The sequence below is a fragment of the Bombus terrestris genome, chromosome 10, assembly GCF_910591885.1.
Source record: "Bombus terrestris chromosome 10, iyBomTerr1.2, whole genome shotgun sequence".
Classification (NCBI taxonomy): domain Eukaryota; kingdom Metazoa; phylum Arthropoda; class Insecta; order Hymenoptera; family Apidae; genus Bombus; species Bombus terrestris.
The window spans coordinates 5,649,954-5,671,917 of NC_063278.1; the positions used below are offsets into that span (position 1 = coordinate 5,649,954).

At 37.0% G+C, this 21,964-nt stretch overlaps 1 protein-coding gene across 1 annotated transcript in view; it reads right to left on the bottom strand.

Moving 5' to 3' along the window:
• Nucleotides 1-12,095, bottom strand: part of LOC100642967 (fasciclin-2) — a 170,804-nt gene extending 158,709 nt beyond the window's left edge. Inside the window, exon 1 of the mRNA XM_048409275.1 lies at nt 11,767-12,095. Within this exon, the coding sequence (XP_048265232.1) occupies nt 11,767-11,830 (64 nt within the window). The 5' untranslated portion in view covers nt 11,831-12,095. The remainder of the gene's footprint in view (nt 1-11,766) is intronic.
• Nucleotides 12,096-21,964: the final 9,869 nt, after the last annotated feature.

Consider the following 21,964-nt stretch of genomic DNA (forward strand, 5'->3'; position numbering starts at 1 on the left):
AGAAGAGGTTTGTGAACGGAATGTTTTAGTTAATTATGGCTCGTGGATTTTTTTAAAAGTACTACTCAAAGCTACATAATTGTTATTGTTTCTAGAAATTATATTATTACGAAGTATCACTGGTAGTTTGGCATTTTAGTAGCTTATTTTATTTTAACTGGTATTTGGTAGAAATTTTGTACAAGCTGTTTAGCGACCATTTTAATAGACGTTGCCAAAATTGTCGTTGTAAAAAGAAATCTGGGTTTTGTGTAAAAAATTGAAGATTTCTTAATATAGAAATTAATAGGTACAAATGATAGGATATCTGTCTGAACCAATTAAAAATATTAAATTAAAATTCCCATATCACCTTTGTGTTAATAACTTGGATTAAACTTGTGATGAAAGATTCGTTACAGAGCATAATACGCATGAATGTAGATATGAGGAAGATAAACATAAAAAAACATAAAAAATATTTATTATCTATAATTTTCCGAATACCCAACTTCTAATTTATCACGGTATGATTGAATAATTATTACGCAAATACAAGTTTGAAGATTCTTTCGCACGATGTTGCACAGGCCGTATCGATCTGAAGTGCAGATTAGCTACCGTGTAATTTGACGATGCTTTACGAGATATAAAATCGCGGTGACAATAATGTTTATCTCGATCTGCAAGCATAAACTTGATCGTATCAAGAACTTCTTACTCGTACAGTAAAACCAGTGTAACTTCTATTATTAATTCAACAACTATCTGATTTTCATCTTTGCTATTCAAATGAAGAGAAGAATTTAATTCAATTTTATTATTCCATTTAATTAACTGCATTATTATTATACACGCGAGTACTATTATTTATTAATATTTCGATATCCTTCCAATTTAAATGAGTTTCAACAGAAAGAAAAGAGCATCGAATGAAGAGTTCGAAAGTAAGACACTCGAGCAACGTCATCCTCTCAATTCGAGTCAATCAACCCACCCAGACGACTTAATTTTCTAAGAAAATATTCACGAGAGATTTCTCCCATCGTTCGTTGGTCGAGATGTTCATCGAACTTAATGGCAACTATCCTCGATCTCTTACGGAAGTACGAGAAACGAGAGGTCCGCAACCGGCATCGGAATTGCTTCAGAAAAATGTAATATCGTTCCTCTGCGACTTCTACCGGCAGAAAGAGGTTCAACGAACCCCGGAAGCGTGCGTTTCGAACAAACGCTGCAGAAGGATGAGAAGAAGAAGGAGGAGGAAGAACGACGCGAGGAGACGTCATCTGGTCGGAATATTTTAATTAAAGCCTATTTCTACGATAACGATTTTTCCTCGTGGAAGCGTCCATCGTGTTCGTCCAAGACGTCGAGACATCTCTTTTTGCGAGAGGAAAAAAAAAATATAAAGAAATGAGGAGCGTAGCAAAGCTTTGGAGCGTCTCGTGGACTGTAATTTGTCCGCTTGAAGAACGCGCGATCGTAAAACGAGATACGTAACTGGCGATTTGAAACGTTTCCTTAAGATTGTATGATGTAATAGTAATAGACAGGATTTATAGGATCCTATTGGTCGTCAGAACTGTCGTTTCATTATTTTGTTTCATTTTAAACGATCTTAGATTTATCATAGATGGTCGAGATCTTCTAGACAGATATTATAGCACCGAATAGTACTACTTCATATTCACCGGTCATTGTTTCATCGGATTACCATTTATTTCATTCAACGACTACTTTCTTGTTACATGTCGCAATATTTTATAGCGCGTAGCAAATTTGATCATATCGATTCTATGAAAAGAAACATTGAAATATTTTGAATATTTTATGGGAAGCATTCGCAGCACTCAAATATTAATTTAAACAGCACAACGATCAACGGGATGACCTAAACTTTCGCTGTATCTTCCTTCCAATAAATATTGTTTAAATATTAGGAAAACTATATGCAAACCATGCAAGAATATTTTAAAATAACTTTAGCAAATCGTGCAAATAGGAAAAACCCTTAAACTAACTTTCATATATTTCTAAACAACCTACGTCAGAAACCATGAGGATAGTTTCAGCAAATTAAAATAGTGTCAAATTTCCAAATCATGATCAACATTCGCTTCATATATTCCAAGAACCAACCATATGAATCATCTTCGGAAGGAGACAAGGCAGCACTATGTAGTATTCTTCCTCGCCAGATAGATCGGGAAGCACGTGATTAAATAACACAGCTGTTATTTTAGTAAAGTAACTCGGTCGGTGGAGCCCTTGCACGTCGAAGCGTGGGTGGGCGTCGGCTTAATTCACGTGAAGTATTTAGCTAGTTAATCCTCTGGCCGGCCTAGTGACGTCATCGAATCCTTTAGTTCGTTGAAAAAGGCCGACCCAACCGGATTGTGTGTGTGTATAGCTGGAATACAAAACCTATGCAACCGATTCCACGAGGATGCAACGTTATACGACTTTCCATTCATTCTTGCTCACCCGGACACGCGTACAAGATTCAAGCGTGTGATATACTTTCGCTTCGTACGCCCTTCGTTGAACAAATGCCTCGAATCTCTCGCGGCGCATTTAAGCTTTCGTTTGGAAACTTAATAGTTTCGAAACGCGAGAGAGGGAGAAAGAGTCAAATGGAGGCGCGTGCTAACGCACAAAGACGTCGTCGAGTTCGTTTGACGACCTGTTATTCGCTGACAATGATGCAACATTCACGTTGTAGACAAGAGCTGTCGTCTCTAAAAGACGTTCTAGTGTTCTTGGGACGTACCGGATAGTCGGAGTATGATAATGAAGTAGCTTCAGATTTGGAACGATGTAGAGCGAAGATAGAGTTAACAAGATTTTTGACATGAAAATAAGGAATTTGCGATGTGATAAGGCGGCTGCTTCGAATTTTAGGAAATTTAATTAAGCGTTAGGGAGCACATTTTGGTTGAAATATGTTAGAAAAATACGAGGTTGGCAATTTGAGAGGTTTGAGATTTCGCATAACGGAATAATAAAACTGAAAATCGTAGAATTATAGTTGATAAGAGGATTGTTTGGAATATTGACAAATTTAATCATGAGAAATTAAATCGGATTAAAATGTCTAAATATAAGCAATTAAATCTTCGAACAAAGTAAAAAGCGCGTGAAAGATAAAATAGATAAAATTGGAACAAGCTGCATTAAATTTTCGCGCACGAAATACCAAAAAATCAATAAAGGAAACAGAGAGAAACAGTTATTTATCAACGATATATACACATAAATTCGCATCAGTCAAAGCTGTTCGCTAATAGCGAGCAGATAGTCGCAATGGAGTATTTTGTACGATTCGTGCAAACGGCGAGCGACGTTTCACGCAAAAATAACAAATTCACACACCGACTGTTACTCGCGCGCCAGAATACCACTCGATATCTCGTACCATTAATAACAATATGCAACACGAACAACATTCGCAGTGAACGAGTTAACGTGCACATAAAATATCTGTTACCTCCTCGCTTTGCAGCTCGCGGAGTTGAATGATCCTAGCATGTAATTTCATGCGTTGGTGTCATCGAAATTTCATAGTTTCTTCGTTGGAAAAAATTCCAAAGCAAAGATTGCACGATGATAGGAGAGGAACCAAACAACGTGCGTTGAAAGATTCAACGTAAGAAACTGACGAGGAAAAAAAACGCGTCTCGCGAGATAAACTCCTACGAACGTGGGATTAAAGCAATCCCTACACGATGAGATTTTACCTGAAGACGTATCTCATGTGAGACGAATTAGCTGTCATGGATACCCACTCAAGATACATTATAATAGTAGATTAAAGAGATTCATTTGAAATATGTTTTATGTATTTACTACAATTTGTAAGTGTTTAAATACTTATGACATATATATAAAAAATTGTAGTATATATAATTGTCAGATATACAGTAGCTACATAGTATGTCGAAGAGGAAGAAGTACTATACGAAAGAAAGATACTATTTGTATCACAAGATTGATTAGAGGAATACCAATATTGCAGGTTCTATATGTATCTATACATTTTGAGTGTTGCCTTGAATATTATTAATATAGCCATGATAGTCGTGTTTCGTTATAGTACCAATGGAATTTTAAAGTCTTTTGTATAATCCACATAATATATATTCATCAAAATTTTTATTATTAATTTTATACTTCTTCAAATATTTTTATGAATCGTTATAAACGTTGATGTTGAAACAACATCTTGTTGTCGAGCTTCAAAGTTGCTGACTGTGAGTAAGATTATGATACCAACGGTTTCACACGAGATTTTGTCTAGAAGTAAATCTCATCTCATCGTGTAGGATTTGCTTAATAGAAGGCCATTCGTCGACAGGAACACGCTCGTAATTTTAACTCGCGCCTCGATCGCTGATTAAGAATTATCTCGTCGCGATGCACACTTGCCATTCCTCTCTTTTTCGTGATAAGATAGCCGTGTACATGCGCGGAGAGTTTTAACAGCGTAATCGATCATTCGTTGTCCGCGAGAACAACAACAGCAGGTGAAAATTATTTCTATTCGACGATTTCGAACGAACACTATACCACTGTCTCTTTCCACTTCGAACTGTTTTCTCTGTTTCTCCGCATTTGTTCGATGTTTCGACCGCTTGATTAATGTTTGGTACGCGTAAATTGAACATTCCTCGACTCTTCCCCTCGGGCGAAATATGGATTATGGATATCAGAAATCGCAATTAAAAACGTGTCCCTGTCAATTGACCGACTCGTTAAGTGATCCACGCGCAATGACACGGAAATTATCGTTCGTCTATTTTATTCGAAGGAAATTCGCGATGATATTTTTCTGGTCTATTTCTTTTCTTTGTTCTCTGTGTCGTGACATTGGACTAATTTAAATAAGTGGTGTTATTACCCATTTGTATTAATAAAGATTGAATTTAAAAAGGAGGAGATGAAGACACATAATTCGTTTCTTAACTCACAATATCATTAGGTTACAAGATTGGACCAAGCTGCTTAATTATGAACTATAAAAATCGAAATTACATCTTTGAAATTATTTTCTTCCGAATTTCTATTTTTATCGAGTTTCAAGAAAGTTTCAAATATTTGACTTAAAGAAGGCTTGTATACATGATATCACGCAGTCATTTATAGACATATCAGAATTTTGAGAAATTTCTGTAAGCCTAGAATAACAGGAAATAATTAGACTTGGATACGAACGATCCAGTTTGCTTACATAGCGTTAATTCTACTTTGTATCTTTTATTTTACGTGTTATTTTAAATCTGATACAAAATATTATGACTACCTTATTTATGACACATGACAGTGACATGATTATGATGACAGTGGTCCCAAATCTAAAATATTATATTCAAATTATCGTTTCTTATATAGACTCCTTTTTATATAGATACTTCAAATATTTAGATATATCACAAGCTCTAAGACAATTTGTTGTTTGAATATTTTCAAGTAAATAGTTTTTCAGTACACACGTAACGCTTCTACAACCTCGCTTGTATCACCGCGTAAAACATCTAAGCTGAAGCTTCACTATCTCATTAAGCGTTATGCTACACAACACCAAGAACCATAATCAGTATCCCATTCGAAGTAACTTCTCGTTTGAAACTGCGCAAGAAGACAAAAAAGAAGCAGAACAACACAACGCATTCCATTTATCGTTCAATTTCAAATGAGTACGAAAATTGTGAAACGTAGTGCAGATAGGGTATTTTTTAAAACACAGAATTCAGTACAGAAACATAGATAGCCATCTGGGTCAGCATAGCTCGTAAATTATTGGAAATGCAACGAAAATACAAAGAACCTGCAGACACTGCTGACCGAACAACATGCACAATTTTCCAATATTTTAAAACATTATTGTCTAGTAGCGACATTGCGACAAAGAGATATCGTGTTACGCATTTTTTATAAAGTTTTCATTTTTAATTAAAAAAGAGATTTTTATATGCACTTCATGCACTAACATGCAAGATAAAATACCCTCAGTGTAATACTCGTTACGATATTTATCGAGTAAAATAAATGTCCATTTAGATTCTCTTTCTTTTTTACTTGTATTTGCACAAATATGAAATTTTGCATAAATTTATTCGGAACGAAGATTTTACGTAATTGCTCTAACAAACGAAGCCGATGTTACAGTTGTTTCCAATCTTTGCTTCTTACATTTTACAAAATATTCGAATAAATAATCCCATATTTTACAAACTCGCATAGAACTGTATAAAATAAGCTGATTCGTAATAATAATTTCTTTCTCATTGTTTATGGACGAAGAATTTACGCAATAGTTTAATATGTTATGTCGATCGATTCTCTTCCCAAAATATCATTTATAGACATTAGAAATACACGCGTAACATATACCAGGGGTTCCTCTAAATTCCAGTGAAATTCCAACGTTGTTCGAGGCGATGAAACCAGAGGCAAACGATCCTTCCTATCCCGCCAACTGAGTCTCCCTCTCTCAATTTCCCGGTTATTTCACCAGAGAGCGTTGTTGAAACGAGCCACACGAGTACTTTATGTTTGTTTTTCATTTCCTGCCGAAAAATCGCTAATTATCAGCCACGTAAACGGAAAGCGAGCAGACCGAAGCAGCATTTTTCTCCCCGTTTATTTCACAATCGCTGGAACACCCTTAACGTTCACAGCCTCTGTCCTTCTTGCGGGAAACTATTTTTTTTTAACGACGTCCAGCATATTAGTCTTAAAAAAAAGTAGAAAAAGAAGGAAGAAAGAAGAAAGAGAACCACCAAGACTCATTAAGTGGTGCTACTGTAGGTTCCTCGGTTTCCTCGGAATATTTTATAGCGGACACGCTATATAACAACCATAATCAACGGTTACTCTCACGAGTAAACTCTAAATTCTCCTCTTCCCTACCACATTCTCTAATTGTTCCAGCTTTATTGCACTTAGTCAATTTTTTTCGTGTTTCCGCTAGCAAATTCGACGAAAATTTGTAAAGCAGACTTTAAGTTTCAGTATGTCTGCGCCTTGGCTCTGTCCAGTTCTCGACATTCAATTCTTTGTATTAAACGTCCCTGATTCTCCTATTTTACTTAAAAGTGTGAAATTGTACAAGAAAAGTGTACAATCTAGAATCTCTAACTTGTCGGTTCACCAATACTTTACTAGTCGATAAAGTGTGAAAAGAAAATTTTTAAATCATCGTCAAAAGAAGATACAGGACAGCAATGTACGAAGAACATAGACATTTTCTATGATTTCATGATTTTTAAGACACTGGCAGTTGTGTGTAATAAATGTAATGAATACTTTGCCAAAATTCTGCAAATTTTTCTAAAAAGATTTTGCAACTATTCGGAAGTACCGAGCAAGGATCGAAGATACTAAATTATTTGTTCGTTTTTCTAGAAAAAAAATGTCCAAGACATGTCCAAGAATATTTTTATTGCGTGCCATTCGAATGATCTTTGTTCGTTTTCGTACATCAATTCTGCGCGTCTTGACGTTTTCAGACGTTCGAAAGCGGTTTAGAATGAACAGGTTTACAACTTTTCGATAGAATTCGAGTGGTCTATAAGGTTTAACGGTTGCATCGCTTATATTTATGCGGCTGGATAATGGCGAGTCAGCGGGAGAAAGGAACTTTAATGGCCCCGGAATCCATGGTCCACGGCAATGGGTCACCGCGTAACAATGCGACGTGAAAAAGCAGAGGAAAAAAAAGGAAGGATCGATGACCCGAGCATGTTGCTCGTTCTCGTGCAATGTGTGACGAACTTTGAGAGAAAAAGAAACATACGCTAGGATGCTCTCCGTGCACGCGAGAGGCCGATGTGGCATCGCATACAATGCTGAAACGAGAAAAGGTCAGCCACGGGCCCGTTTATCTTCCAGCTATCTAACGTTTTTCTCCGCGTCTCGATTGCTTCGCGCATCCTTCCTTTTTCCTTTCTCTACCAACTCTTAAGATAATCGCGAAGAATCTCGCGGAGAAGCACGCGATATACAGCTGTAGAGGGTTAAGTGTGTACGAATGTTTGATTGCCTGTTCAAAGGATCGCTCTAAATACAAGATTGCAATAAATTTTGATCTTTTTGCATTCAGGACGTAAAGTATAGCGTGGAGTAATTATAAAATAAACCGGAAATGTAGCACGCCATATGAAAAAGATCTTATTACGTTTTGGATTTATTCTCACCCGTAGCATAAATTTCTGTCAATTATTTGCTTCTGGAAAATTTCCTTCAAATTGGCTATTGTCCTTGACAAATTTAAAAACTCAATTTTCTCAAAAGCAAAGTGTCAAATGAAAGATATTTCTATTGTCATTTTCAACTTATCTCTCGATAAAGAATGACCTCCTTCCCGATTGTGTATATGTACCACAATTTCAGAAACACCCAGTACACGTGCGTGTGCTATTCCTCTCTCTATTCACGTTCGAACGCGTAGCATTGTCGTTGCGACACTTTCTCCGTAGAACCGATCCTCTTTGTGCCCTACCACAGACACTCAAAAGAATGCAGATGCGTATTCCTGCGGCGTAAGTCATAGCCGGTCCCGAACAATGACAAATAAATTTCAGAGGAAACAACTCGCTGGCTAACGCCTTTCTTGGAACCTAAGTATAAGACGTACAGAACCACATACAACAGCCTGTTCCCGTGCTTCTATAACCGTGTTCCTCCTAACCGCTTCGAAAGTGAAACGGTCTACCGAAACGGTACCGTTTTACTGTCTCTGTTTGACTCGTAGCAGGCGATGGCCATTTATAAATTACAACCGGTGCGCGAGCTGAGGCACGCTTGTAGAAGCGAAGGGACAACGGGACAAAAAGAGGAGGAGGGAAAAAAACAACGCGATTCCGAGGCGACTCGACGAAACCGGACTGTGGCGACGCAAGACCTCTCCGATAGACGAAGACGAACAAAACGCCAAGAGACGAAGGTATATACGTGTATCTGTTTATAAGTAGTCTGGATAATTTGGTGGATTTGTAACAATTTTTATTATGAATGATGCTGTAACTTATATAAATATATAATGTTTGCAAGTAACCTGGATTTCCTATAGTGGAAATATTCGTGGAAATTATACCAAATGATGAATTTTATCAAACAGCTTTTGGAAAATTTTAGCAAGAAGCAATGTCAAGATGATGAATTTTACCAAATATTAGAAAACTATAAAATACTACGTACACGTAGTCGTTAATTTTTAAAATTCATCACTCTAAATCATTTGTGATTATTGTAATACTTCTAATATCAATGAAACTTGTCGCGAAATATTGAGAAATATAGAATATGTGGAAAAAACGGAATGAATATGTGTTATAACCTAATAATATCTTGTTATAAACAGAAATATATGTTCTATTCAAAAAAATAAGTCTCAAGCTATATTTTGTCAAACATAACCGTGTCATACTTCGTTACTATATTTTATTACCATATTCCTTATAAACATTGATACATATTCTGGAGGAACAGCAGATATCTTAAATGATCGAAAACGAAAGGAAGAACGAGCCCAGAAATGGCCGCCACCACCATGGCCTTCCACACCGACGGGCAATTTGCACCAACCATTCGGACAGGTATACCATTGGAGAATTGCAGCGGCGAGGCCGTAGCTGTAATTTCACGGAAAGTGCTCGAACAACACAAAGGCGACGCAACAGAGCCTGACTTTCAGGTAACGTTTCCCTGATTCCCTTGGACACGACCAGAGGGCCCAGACGGTCCCTTGGAGGTCAGGTTATTGTTAGCGGAAAGCCGACTCCGCAAGGTGCACCTTTCTTCTATACCTAAGCGGACCTACAGGTGCAAGACGATCAGTTTGCTCAGGTGTCGGCCTCTTTGCTTAGGCCCACAGTTTCACTGAGAGACGTCTCTCTTCCGTTCTTAATACTTGTACACCGCAACGTTATCGAGATTATACTTGGAGCACGAACCTGCTCTTTCATGGAGGGTCGAGAACCTCGCTAATTGGTATTTGCATTCCTACAGCGATTTGAAATTGAGCCGCTGAATATATATCGGAAGGTTATGCATAATGTGCACAGTTGCTGACAGAAGTATTAGGGCACTTGCAAAAACCTTTTACGAATATATCAAAATGTTTTATACGAGATATTTAGAAATTTCATTAGCACTATAATGAGACTCGATTATTATCATTGAGTTGTTAAAGTTTGAGACAAATCTGAAAATGTATATAGAAATTAGAGATGATTTGAAGTGTCATGGCAGTTGTGTCTTGTAACGTGCATAATTTCAAAATGTTCTATATACCATAAATAATGTACAGATAAAAGTTTCATATGCGAAATATTCGATACTTTTGGAATTTTTTACTAGAGTATAATAAAATTCCTAATCTTCATTTGTAACATTCTTACAAGCAGAACAATAATGCAACATACAATCCTTCAAAGCGACATTCACAAGGGATTATATTTGAAATATAATTATATTCAAGCAGCCTTAGACAAATACTACTGTCCTCCAGAAGAAAGTGTTTGCACCGTCAAACCTCTTCCTACGTTTTCATACGTTCATTCTTTATATCTCGACGATTTTAGAGCAGCAAAGACAATATACACTGGGTATATCGGCAATATTTGTATGCGAAAGCAGTGCTAAAAACAAAATATCTACTGCTGATGAAAGATAACTAGGAACTAGAAACATGGTCGCCAAAGAATTTCTAGAAACACAAGTAGAGATATAAATAGTTCTATTGATAGAAATAGTACATATACCTGAGAGATAATGAATCTGATTTTTCCAACTACATTACGTTCCAATAAGTGTGCGTCAAACAGTATGAGTCACCTGTCGATAGATTACACGAGAGATAGTATCTTTCAATTACGATATCATGTCTCGCATTTTGACATGTCTGCTAACGTCAAGATGATGAACTCTCTGAGTTTACCCGAATGCACATCTGTGGTCACTTGCGAGCATCACAGGTGCAACCGACGCGACGTTTTCGCGTTGCTCACTCATCATGCTGAACACGTAGTCGCTTCACTGGTTGAAAAAACGCGTCCACGGATAGCTTTGGTGCACGAACGACGGTTACGGTACCGCGACGCTCGAGATATTTGAATCTGAGTAAAGTTGCCGCGCTTTACCGGCAGAGATGACAAGATAAGACTACAGAATTGCAATAGACGGCTATTTGAACAAATTAGATCTCTAATGTTCAAACTCGATACGTCAAAGCTATCAAATATGTAAAATATAGGTAGATTCCTTGAGTACATATAGCACTATGATTTGTAAATGTTTCGTCAGTTTGTTCGAATTCATTATAACCTAGCGAAGCACACATACTTAGATATTTACGCAGTCGAAGTATTTGACAAATTGGGATTCTGATAGATCCAACACGTCAAAGCAATCAGATATTTAGAATATAGATATAGCATTGTGATTTTACGATCTTTTATTCGCCATTTCGCTAGAATCCACTATAATCTAACGAAGAACATAGGTACTTCTACAGTCGAAGAGTGTAAGTTTTTAAGTTCCCTAGGTGATTTTAATGAACTCGATCCTATCGAATTCCAACGTTCAGTATCGCTTGGTATATTTCGGCCGGAATTCCACGGCACTGCGCGTTGGTTAACCACCTGCTGAGCGATCGCGTGCCAGTCTGGAATACCGCGGTGACTTTGGTCGCTGTAGCGAAAGCGCAAAAACTTCGTGGGAACGTGCACGTGTCCGGTAGCTGCAGCTCGCCTTTCGATATTATTATTATTTTGAAACACTCACCTATAAGCGGTAACAACGCGAAGACAACAACAGCAACAGCCCGATGATGCTCGTGGGCTGCCATCGTGACAAACAGGGATTCCTCTTCTTGCACTAAACGCCGAAGGTCTTTCGCTAAACGTTCCTCTTTTTTCCTCACAAAATCTTTCGTGTTAATCTCGTCACTGACACTCGAACACTCGGTTATCCGCGGTATTTCTCGACTTAGATGAATGACGTACCGATATCGAGGATCAAAACGATACAAGACATCAGGTCTATTACCATTAAACGACTGTTCCCGCACGTCGTATCGTCACGCTAGCCGATTTCGGACTGTGGCGGGGAGCAGCTCGTACGCGTTCGGCTCGGCCTTCGGCAGAGTTCGGTTGCGTTCGGTTGCCACCGGTGCGCTACTCGGCACGCAGGTACCAACGCCAAGCAGCGAGTGGGAAAGCCACGATCTCGCGGTTCTCCGCGAGATCAACCGATTCTTCCTCTCTCGGACGTTTCTTTCTTTTTTCTCTGTCGTTCTTTTGCCTTTCTTTTACGCGCATCCTTGCATTTTTATACGCCTCTACAAGAATGCCACGTCCTTGCGCATAATTCTTCCTTTTTCCCGCTGAATATTCAACGGAGAATGTTTCCGACTTTTTTCGGGACATCCGATGGTTCTTGCATTAAAGAATATCGTGCCATGGTATTCACAAATATGTTAATGGTACCGTTTCTGATGGATTTTTCGTTGCTTGTTAGCTAAACCTTGACTAATTAATCTTTTGTGTACGAATTAATTATGGAGAGAGATAACGTGTTTAATATCAATGTTTGCACAGTTAAATGGAATATTATGTAGTAAATCAGTGCTTAGAGTGCTCTTTATACAAGTGTTATAATGTAATATGTCACAGACAATTTACGTATTTTATGGACACTGTTGGAATGCTATGATAGTAGTAGTAATCTTTTTTTCTTTCTTAGTAGACGAATTTAGATCATTCTAACCTTTGATTGATTAGCGTTGGATCATAGATACTTCAGTTTTATTTGTATTCTATGTTTTACGCAATGAAGACCATTGGTGACTGTTATCGCTCCAGATATAGAACGGGAATTAAAACTAAACAACTTCACTCGAATATATGTAATATTATATTATGGATATCTCCCAATATATACAATTGGATATCGTTTCATATGAAAGGAGAGAAATTAGAGAGAGATTTATTTTTTAAAATACGTTTAGTATTACACAGGATAGCTATGTATATATCTCGTAACAAAACTTCTTTCATATTACGCTATGAATATCTCATGTGTTTGTAATATGTACGTTTCATATTTAAAACAAAAATAAAACTAATAATTTTTGAAAGTATCTATATGGTATCTTACATCTCGCTAGCCAAAAAATTGAAATTTACTTCCAACTGAATATCATTCAGAGTAAAAGTAAAAGAAAATTATTTTAAAAAATATTCTTAGCACATATATCTAAATCCCTCAGCTTAAGCACATATTGTAAGCAAGTAGAATATAAATTGGAAGCTATTCTAAGCCGCAAAGCGGGGATTAAGAATAAATAATAATAATTATCGTCTCGCCAATTAATTATTACTCGAGTCGAATCGAAAAGATCAAAATTTCCAAATCTTCCAAATAATTTTCTCATCATCCAACTGACCAGAAATCATTGCCACTTCAATTGAATTACTCAACAATACGGAACTATTCTACAGTTCATCCCGACATTATTTCTTTAACTTTGCCATGCAATCTGGCGAGCTAATTACAGCTGAATTATATTATTACAGGCCGTGTAGCACGGGAACATCGTTAATTTTACAATTCAACGAATTTTCCACGCGGAAACGAGGAAACGACGAATACGGGCGACGAGCTGTGTGGAAAACACGTTTGCGCGTTTAATCAAATTCGTGTCGCGTATTATCAAGCAAACAGAAGACTCAGAGATAAGGGATTTACATTTCCACGTTGCGTTGGTCGGAGGCTCGCATAGGAAACGTGACGAGAACGAAGCAACGGCTATCCATTCCCTCCACTTTGATGGCAATTAACTCTCTTATCGAAGCTGGTAACCAAAGAATTAGTAATTTAAACGATCTTCACGCGCACGCCGTGGACTCGAGTCGGTTTTCAGTACTTTATCACGTACGGCTACACCGTCGTTGACGCAGCCCATCGTCGTCATCGTAGTCGTCGTTTTCCCTCTTAAGGGGCGCGGCCACGTTTTATGGCACTCGACATCGGAGCTTTCGGTTCACTTTCAGCAGTCGACGACGATTCTCGAGGATCTTCGCAAGATTAATGGCACAGGTGTACGTTTCAAAGCCGTGCAAATATCGCTGTCAACGCTTGCTCCGCGGTAATGAAACGCGCGATAATGCTACGTGTACATAGAAACGTTCGCATGACGAAGCAACGCTATTCGCGAACCGTTGGGAGTCTGATTCGTGCAGACGTCAGGCTTACAGCCGGTCCGCAGATTTTCCGGAGTTTCGTGATAAATGACTGGCAACGATCGGCTGACCGACGTAGCACTCGAAATCATAGTCGTACATATTCGTTCGATCCATAAGTTCTTTTTCATTTCATATCGAATGTAAGATTACAACTACCGTAAATTCACGTTCTAATGAACTACCGTTCTGACAAATGCGCGAGAACTTAGAACAATCAAATATACTAATAATGGATTCTTATGAGAGCAAGCATTTCATTCTTCAGATGTTTCATTCGTTAGAACAATAGTTCATTAAAGTAGCTTAAGTCCAAACAATAGAATATTACCATAATATGTAATAACATAATATGTAATATAGTAATAACATTTGACCACATTAAATATTATATGTGCTTCGATAGCTTTTGGTTCTATCTTTTATGTGAATGTTGAAATATTAAATCTTTTTTGTAAGATTTCACATTATGTCGGGCATTAAATTAATAACAATGGCTCTTCAAGAAGTTCTCCAACATCCGTTTTACTCACTGAACAAATACTCTAACAGATTGACATTCTTTCTTTATTATCTTCGTCCAAAATATTTTTAATGAAATTTTCTTCTGCTACGATAGAAGAGTGAAAGAATTTTAAAGAATTACAAAGAATTGTAGAATTAAAAACTCATAGAATAATATATGATAAGTAAAACAATTATCTACCAAAATTTGAAAATGATCAAATCATAAAAATGATCAAGATGCAGCTTGTGGACGGTTCAAATACAAATCGCGGAAAAACAAAAATTTTCACATTTCCGGAATCGCATAAAAACTCGTGATCCAATGAAAATCGTAGTGGTGGAAATCGTGTAAAAATAAAAATTGAAAATAGAAATTTCGTTAGAGGCGTAAAATGTCGTTCGCGGTTGGCCTCGTGGTACACCGAGAATTTCGAGTGGGTGGCTCTCTTTTTTATTTAAGAGAAACACACCTAATTCCCCTACCCTGGAGAGAGTTGCTGTTCAAATAAACCGAGCGACCCCCTGGCGGTTTACGTCCTCGCCCTCGCGTCTTTCCCGCGGGTTGTAAAGCATTTGCCTCCGAACCGACTGCTGACCCGCGAGAACAGAAGAGAAAAGAGGGCAAGTCATATATGTATATGTATGTGTTTGTCGTTTGTCATTGGCCCTGTTTACCAGGCCAAATGAATTACGCCTCGACAGAAGAATTTTCTTGCGAGCTTTTCACGCGAGACCTCATGCTCTTCGTTCGAAAGATACAAGCAAGCTCTATTTGTTTTCGTAACATCGGCTGACCGGGTTCGTTCGTCATGGCTGCCAAACAGATACACCCAGGGAGAACGTTCCTCTTAATTAAAAGCCTGCACTCGAGATGTGTTCCGTTTCGTCGAAACGGCTGAAAGATCCCGTGAAAGACGTTTCGACGTTCATCTCGAGTTCTTATGTATCTCACGACTGATACATACATGGTATACCTCCTATACGCACTCGTGTATCTATGGTGAATGGTGAACGTTCAGCAGAAAATAAACTGTTTGTTTGTTCTGTGATGGCATTCGTGTAACGTGGTGGCGTTCAGAAATGTTAAAATCCTTAGATTTAAGTCGAGGATATAAAAAGTTCTATGCTGTTCTACGTAGAAGCACTACAACGGTGTGTAAAAGTTTCCAGATATAGTGGCCGTAAAAGATATTTATTATAGTATTTACATAATAATTAATTAGGTTTAAGTATATTAAAGTTCGTACCATTTAGTAGTTTAGTAATACTTTCATGTAGCTATAAAAATATGATACTGTAGAAATGAAATGTAAAGACTGAAAAGCAAACGCTTTAATGGAAAATAAATGTATATGCAAATATTTTTTCCAATCACTGCAGATTTTTCAGTTTCTGTTTTAAAAGCGATATTTTAAAAAGCTTTAACTAATCCTCTTACGCTTTGCATGTTATTCTTAAAAAAATCGATGAATTGAAAATCAAAGTCGAACGAACGTAAGCAAATAAAAACAAAAAAGTCGAGATTATTCACAAAAATGATCCTTTGATTATTTATTGCAGTAATTAATCTGATTAATGATTTGATTAATTCTGAAGGAAATTTCTACATCGTGCTTGTAAAGTCTGCAAACATCCAGGCCCGGCGTTTTTGAAGAACGTTGCTTCCATTTCAAAGACACGCGGAAGAACCGTCCAAGAAAATGAGAATGTTCTTATATTTTTATAGCTCCCCTTTTTTTTCGCTACTCCTTGTTGGCTACTGTATTGCTCCTTTTCACTTAATTCCGTTTCATTTGCCATCGTCGCGCGTTGCACCGACAACTACGATTAATAAACGTTCTGTTCCTGGAAGTTCATCGATTTACGAAGACACCGGGGCTGCAGTGGAACAGAGATAAAAATATAGGAGAGAGAAATAAAAAGACCTCGAAGATACGGCGCTGAATGATGCTCGAGATGTTTGTATCTTCTCTTGGCGAGGGCGGCCGTTATTAAACACTTAAATCTTCCTCGATGTACGAGATGAAAAAAGGAGGCAGAACAACTGACAAAAGGAATAAACAAAAATGAACGAAAGAGGGCTGTAGGTTACGGAATAAGTAAATTTATGAGAAACAGGCGATGCGCTGTTCTGGATTTTCTAGTGCTAACGAATTCCGCGTTAATTTAGCCTCGTTTCTCAATAACGATTCATAATCCGTCTATTTTATAAAGCATTCGTACTAGCCATATAAAGAAGTGTTGTTTATAGGTGGGATGATTCACACGATTTTCTTCGTTTCTATATCGTTTTTACAAGAAAAAGAATAAAATAATTTGAAAGAGTTCGAAATGAGATTAGTGGATAGGAAAGATTGGGTTAAAAACAGGTTATGAAAGTTACAATTTTATGATTGCGGTATTACAATAAGAATTTTAGAGGATACAGGAAAATTTGAAAGACGACTGCTTTAAATATATCTCACTGATTCGATTTTGTTTTACAACCTAGATAAAATTGGCCACTAAAACGAAACTGTATTTCAAAATTGATAGCGAAGAAATTTACTCAACTTCTCAAACTCCTAAGGAAATTTATAAAAATGATTATTCAGAACAAGTTATCCACGTAATTATTTTGCATCTCTAAAGTTCTCATAAATACATGTTTGACCTAATAAGTCTAACAAATATTTGTTTAGTCTGTATCATTCACGTTATTAAAACAGTTTCAAACTATTTAGATCAAAGACTAAATACGAAACTGATTTAGATATAAGACTGAAATAATTCAAGAACCAACGTGAAGGAACGAAGCAATTCCACAAAACACGAAATGAATAAACTATTTTTATAGAAAAGAGAAACATCAGGTCTTTCGCAATATTCATATGAGAATAGAGACAATGCGACGCTGGCGTGAAAGAACAGAAAAAAGCAGATGGTCGAAAGCGTGAGATAAATCATTTCCAAGATCAGTCCCGAAAGACGCGAGTGCCGCGGAACAGGATGAAGAAAGGTCTTCTATCCGCAGGAGCGTTTTCGAGGCTACCGCGAACTCTTCAGAGAAATTCCACGAACGCTTCGCGGGTTCGTTCCGGTCTTGAATCTTGAGTGAGCCGGTCGGTAGAGAAATGTAATTAAAGTCCGATAGAAAACTCGACCTCGCCATCGAATCTCGCTTCGTGATACAAGTTAATTCGGGAAATTAAAAAATTTCGAGCAGCTACTCCGTTTATTTAGCCGTTTCCTAGCCAGACAGTTCCGGATCCAATGAAACAACGACCGTAACGAAACGAACGGTTTATCTATAGCCTGACCAAAAAAGCGGAAGAGTTAGGAACGAAACGAAAAAGAAGTTGCAGAACGAAGCTCAAGGTTTAATTAAGACAAAATAGAAAATTTCATCGCGCCGCTCGAAAGTGTTTTACACGCCGGACAAAGCAATCTACGAAATTAAAAAATTCCTCCATTATCGCGACGTGTTACCGTTTCTTTCACGGGTAACGTCCACGGAACCAGCAAGACGCTTCCTTGGATCGTCGGGAGTTACTTGGTGGATCCGAAGAGAAGAGAACAAAAACAAGCTCTGGCGAGAACTACTCTACAAATTTAATTAAAACTTCATATAGACGTGGTCTGTCGCGTTATCATTCCCCGTGAATAAACCAGCTCGTCCTCGAGGGCCAAGTATTTTTTTATACCGATCGACCCCTAACGAATGTTGAAACGACAGTAAAGTTGAAACAGTGGACTTGTTATGTAATTTTACTTCTCTATTTAGTGTCTACCAGTGGTAATTGGTTCAGGTTTTCTTTCCCCTCATATATTAATAGTCTCTTCATGGAGATTCCAATCAGAAAGAAGATAGTATCACATAGAAGTGCATTACATATTAATAATCGGTGATGTAACATTACGTTTCTGCATATCGAAATTCTAGCCGTGTAGGTCAATTATATTATCAGAAACTCGTATTTCTTTGAATTAATAATAATAATATGCAGTACGAGGTTTGATATTGGATAATGAATTCCATAATTTCTTATCTTGCCTCAACTACAGAAACTTGTAATTTTTCTAGTTTAATCGATCAAGTTATATCCTAAAATTCCATTTGTATTGGTATCAAATTTGTCAATGTTATAAGGAATATTCACAAAATTTCACTATTAAGTGAAATATAACTCAAATCTTCTTCTTGATATTAACTCTAACCATCGCAGCTATGTCAAACACTTCCATGATCATCTGAAACAAAATGGTACCTGCATATTTAACCTCAGTCCACAAAAGAGAGAAAGAACAAGAAACTCGGGGAAAAACGCGAAGAACGAAAGGTCGCGACGACGAGTTAGAAAATGAATGATGAATTCCAGTGTTCTGCGTCCTCGGCTCCATGTCCCTGTGCGCGCGTGTTGAGCTAGGTTTGCTGGCGCCTGTAAGGCAGGCAGCCAGACGGGCGCCACCGTTCAAAAGGGTTTCGCGTAGCTGGAACAAGGACGGTGTCGTCGGTGATCCGAGCGAAAGGGGCGATCGAAGCGAAGGGGAAACAAGCAAAAGAGACTCTAGAACGGGTGCAAAGAACGGAGACAGCTAGACAAAACAGGGACGCAGGCGCGAGCGGGGAAAAACCATCGTTTTCTCCCTCTCTGTGTCCTCTATCTCCTTTATATGTATCTCGAAAATCGTGTGCAGGACCAACAGTCTGGAATACGGCGAAACCTCCCCTTGGTCCAGGCCGGATTGAAAGCTACTTAGATGCTAACAACGAATCCATTTCAATCTCCGCGAATGCATTCCCATTGGGGCACATACAGAGATTCGTGGGACTAACTTCTACAAAAATCTGCGAAAACTTATTAACTTACGAGCTGAATGAAAGGCAAAGGGAAGATTCTGGGATGGGTGCGGGATACCAATTGGTTTAGTGGGATAAGATATGTTTGTTTGAGGTTCTTGTGGTTTTGTCATAGGTGGAGATTGATCTAGGGACAGATGGCGAGATCGTGATATGAGAAAGTTGAAGAGGTACAGTGGAATTAAAAACGATGAAGTTTACACGTTTCGAGTGTTGAAGGATATAATTACAGACATTTTTGGGGAATCAACTTACGTAAAGTCAACTTAGGATTTTCTTTCGAGACTATACATCCAGATCTTTAACAATTTCAGCTTAATTTTTACTAATAAAGCAACTGTTTTTATCCATCTAAATCACGTACAAAATGTAGTTTTGCTGATTGTATAAACACTGAATCTTATATTGTGTAATACTAACGTATTTATAGAGTTTATGTACATTGCAGTGGTGCAGAGTTCTCGTGGCGCCATGGTGGACTTCGAGGATGAACTTCGGAATAAAACAATGAGTAATGGGGTGGTGACGCTTACAGTACTACAGAATGGGGTAGTTTTGCGAAAGGAACAATTAATGGCGCTTTTTAGTAGACTCTGTAGATAATGGGTTCTAATATAGTTCGTAATTTAGTATTTTGTTTTGTATACCATTGTTAAAGGAATTTTTAGATCTAAGTCTTTCCCGGAACTATCAATTTTTCCTAATTAAGTCTCCCTTTTGGATATTTCTTCGTGAATATTTTTTTGATACAACACACTAGAATTATTTCTTATAACATACAGTCTATTATTTCTTCTTGTTATTGTAATGTGAAAAAAATATTTCAATCTCTGTATCGTGATTAATATTACATGAGAAAATACGATAGTAACTGTCAGCATCCAATTGAATATTATATGACGTTATATGCATTTATTTTTAGATAACCGAGTATTAAGTTCATTATATAATAAATAGCGGAGGAGTCGATGTCACTTGACTTAATAAAATTATCATTATCCGCGTCAATGTTAGATTAATTTGTTACGAAATTGCGAAAATCAATGTAATCTACTGCCAATGAGCAATCAATTTGGCTGCTACAATCAATCATGTATGACGCGACAAGCGGACGGGGTCACAAAGGGTGGCTGCCACCCTACTGCATCGAAAAAGATTATATTTTGTCGATGGAACGACATAAAATAGGGCATTAAGCGCATTATGACGCGTCAAAATATATCGAAAAATTATTATTTTAAGTATAACCACCCTAAGTGATACTATATTACTAGATTAATTGAAAAATAAAATAAAAAATATATGTAATAAAATTCTAAAATTAAATCAAATTATGCAAAATCGAAATTAATCAAAGGTATTCTAACAATTGGAAATTTAAAACTTAATACACAAATGATGTGAACTTATTTTTTTACTTTGAAGCATTGCAAGTTAATAGAAAATTCAATATTATCTTAAGTAATAATAGTAATAGTTAAATAATATCTAGAATAATCAAATAGGTATTGCAGAAATATTTTGCAGAATAATCTGTTTTTTTCGGACGTTTAAAGAGTCAGAAAAGATTGGGCACTTTATAAGAATAGAGCAGATTGTTGAAGCGTCTGCTAGATGAATGTAACAATGTTGCATGTCATACTGATTGTTTGGGGTATAAAGGTAAACGGCAGCGAAAAAAAGCAAACGGAGTAGGGTGCTTAAAGAGGTAAAAAACGAAGGAAAGAAAGGAGAGAAGAAAGGCACGAGGGCGGAATAGAGTTAAGAGAGTAATTAGGAGGAAGTACGATTGTGAACAAGTGAGTGACTTAAGAGAATGAAATACGAATTCTTAATTACTCGGGAATTGTATACGACAATTTGTACAAGTGTTTCTCATTTACAGCTAAAACTTGGATAATGTAGTCTAGATAATCGTGATAAAGTTTAAAATCACGATACTGACTTTGTAATTATTCAAAATTAACACGAAGGCAAAATTTAAGACTTAAAGTGCACGTTATTTGAAGTTTATTACAAAGAACAGCACAGTCCGTTTATCAAAATTGAATTTGCTTTTGATCAGTGAAGTTACTTCAGTAGTCTTATTTAGAAGATTAATTTTCCAAAATTGGTTACTTAACGTTAGATAAAAGTCAATCAAATTACATCACAAACATCACCAATAAAATTTTTCTTAATCTGCTGTCAATCAATAAATTTATACGAAATAAAAATCACATTCAATATCGATGTAAAGATCCAATAAACTACTCTTAATAAAATATTTAATAAACCTCAATATTACAAAACACATAATCTTTGATTCAAGTACTTCTCGAACTTCGCTAAGCCTTCTAGACAGTCCACTGCAATATCTTTTTAATATCAGAGTAATACTTCTTTCGTACAG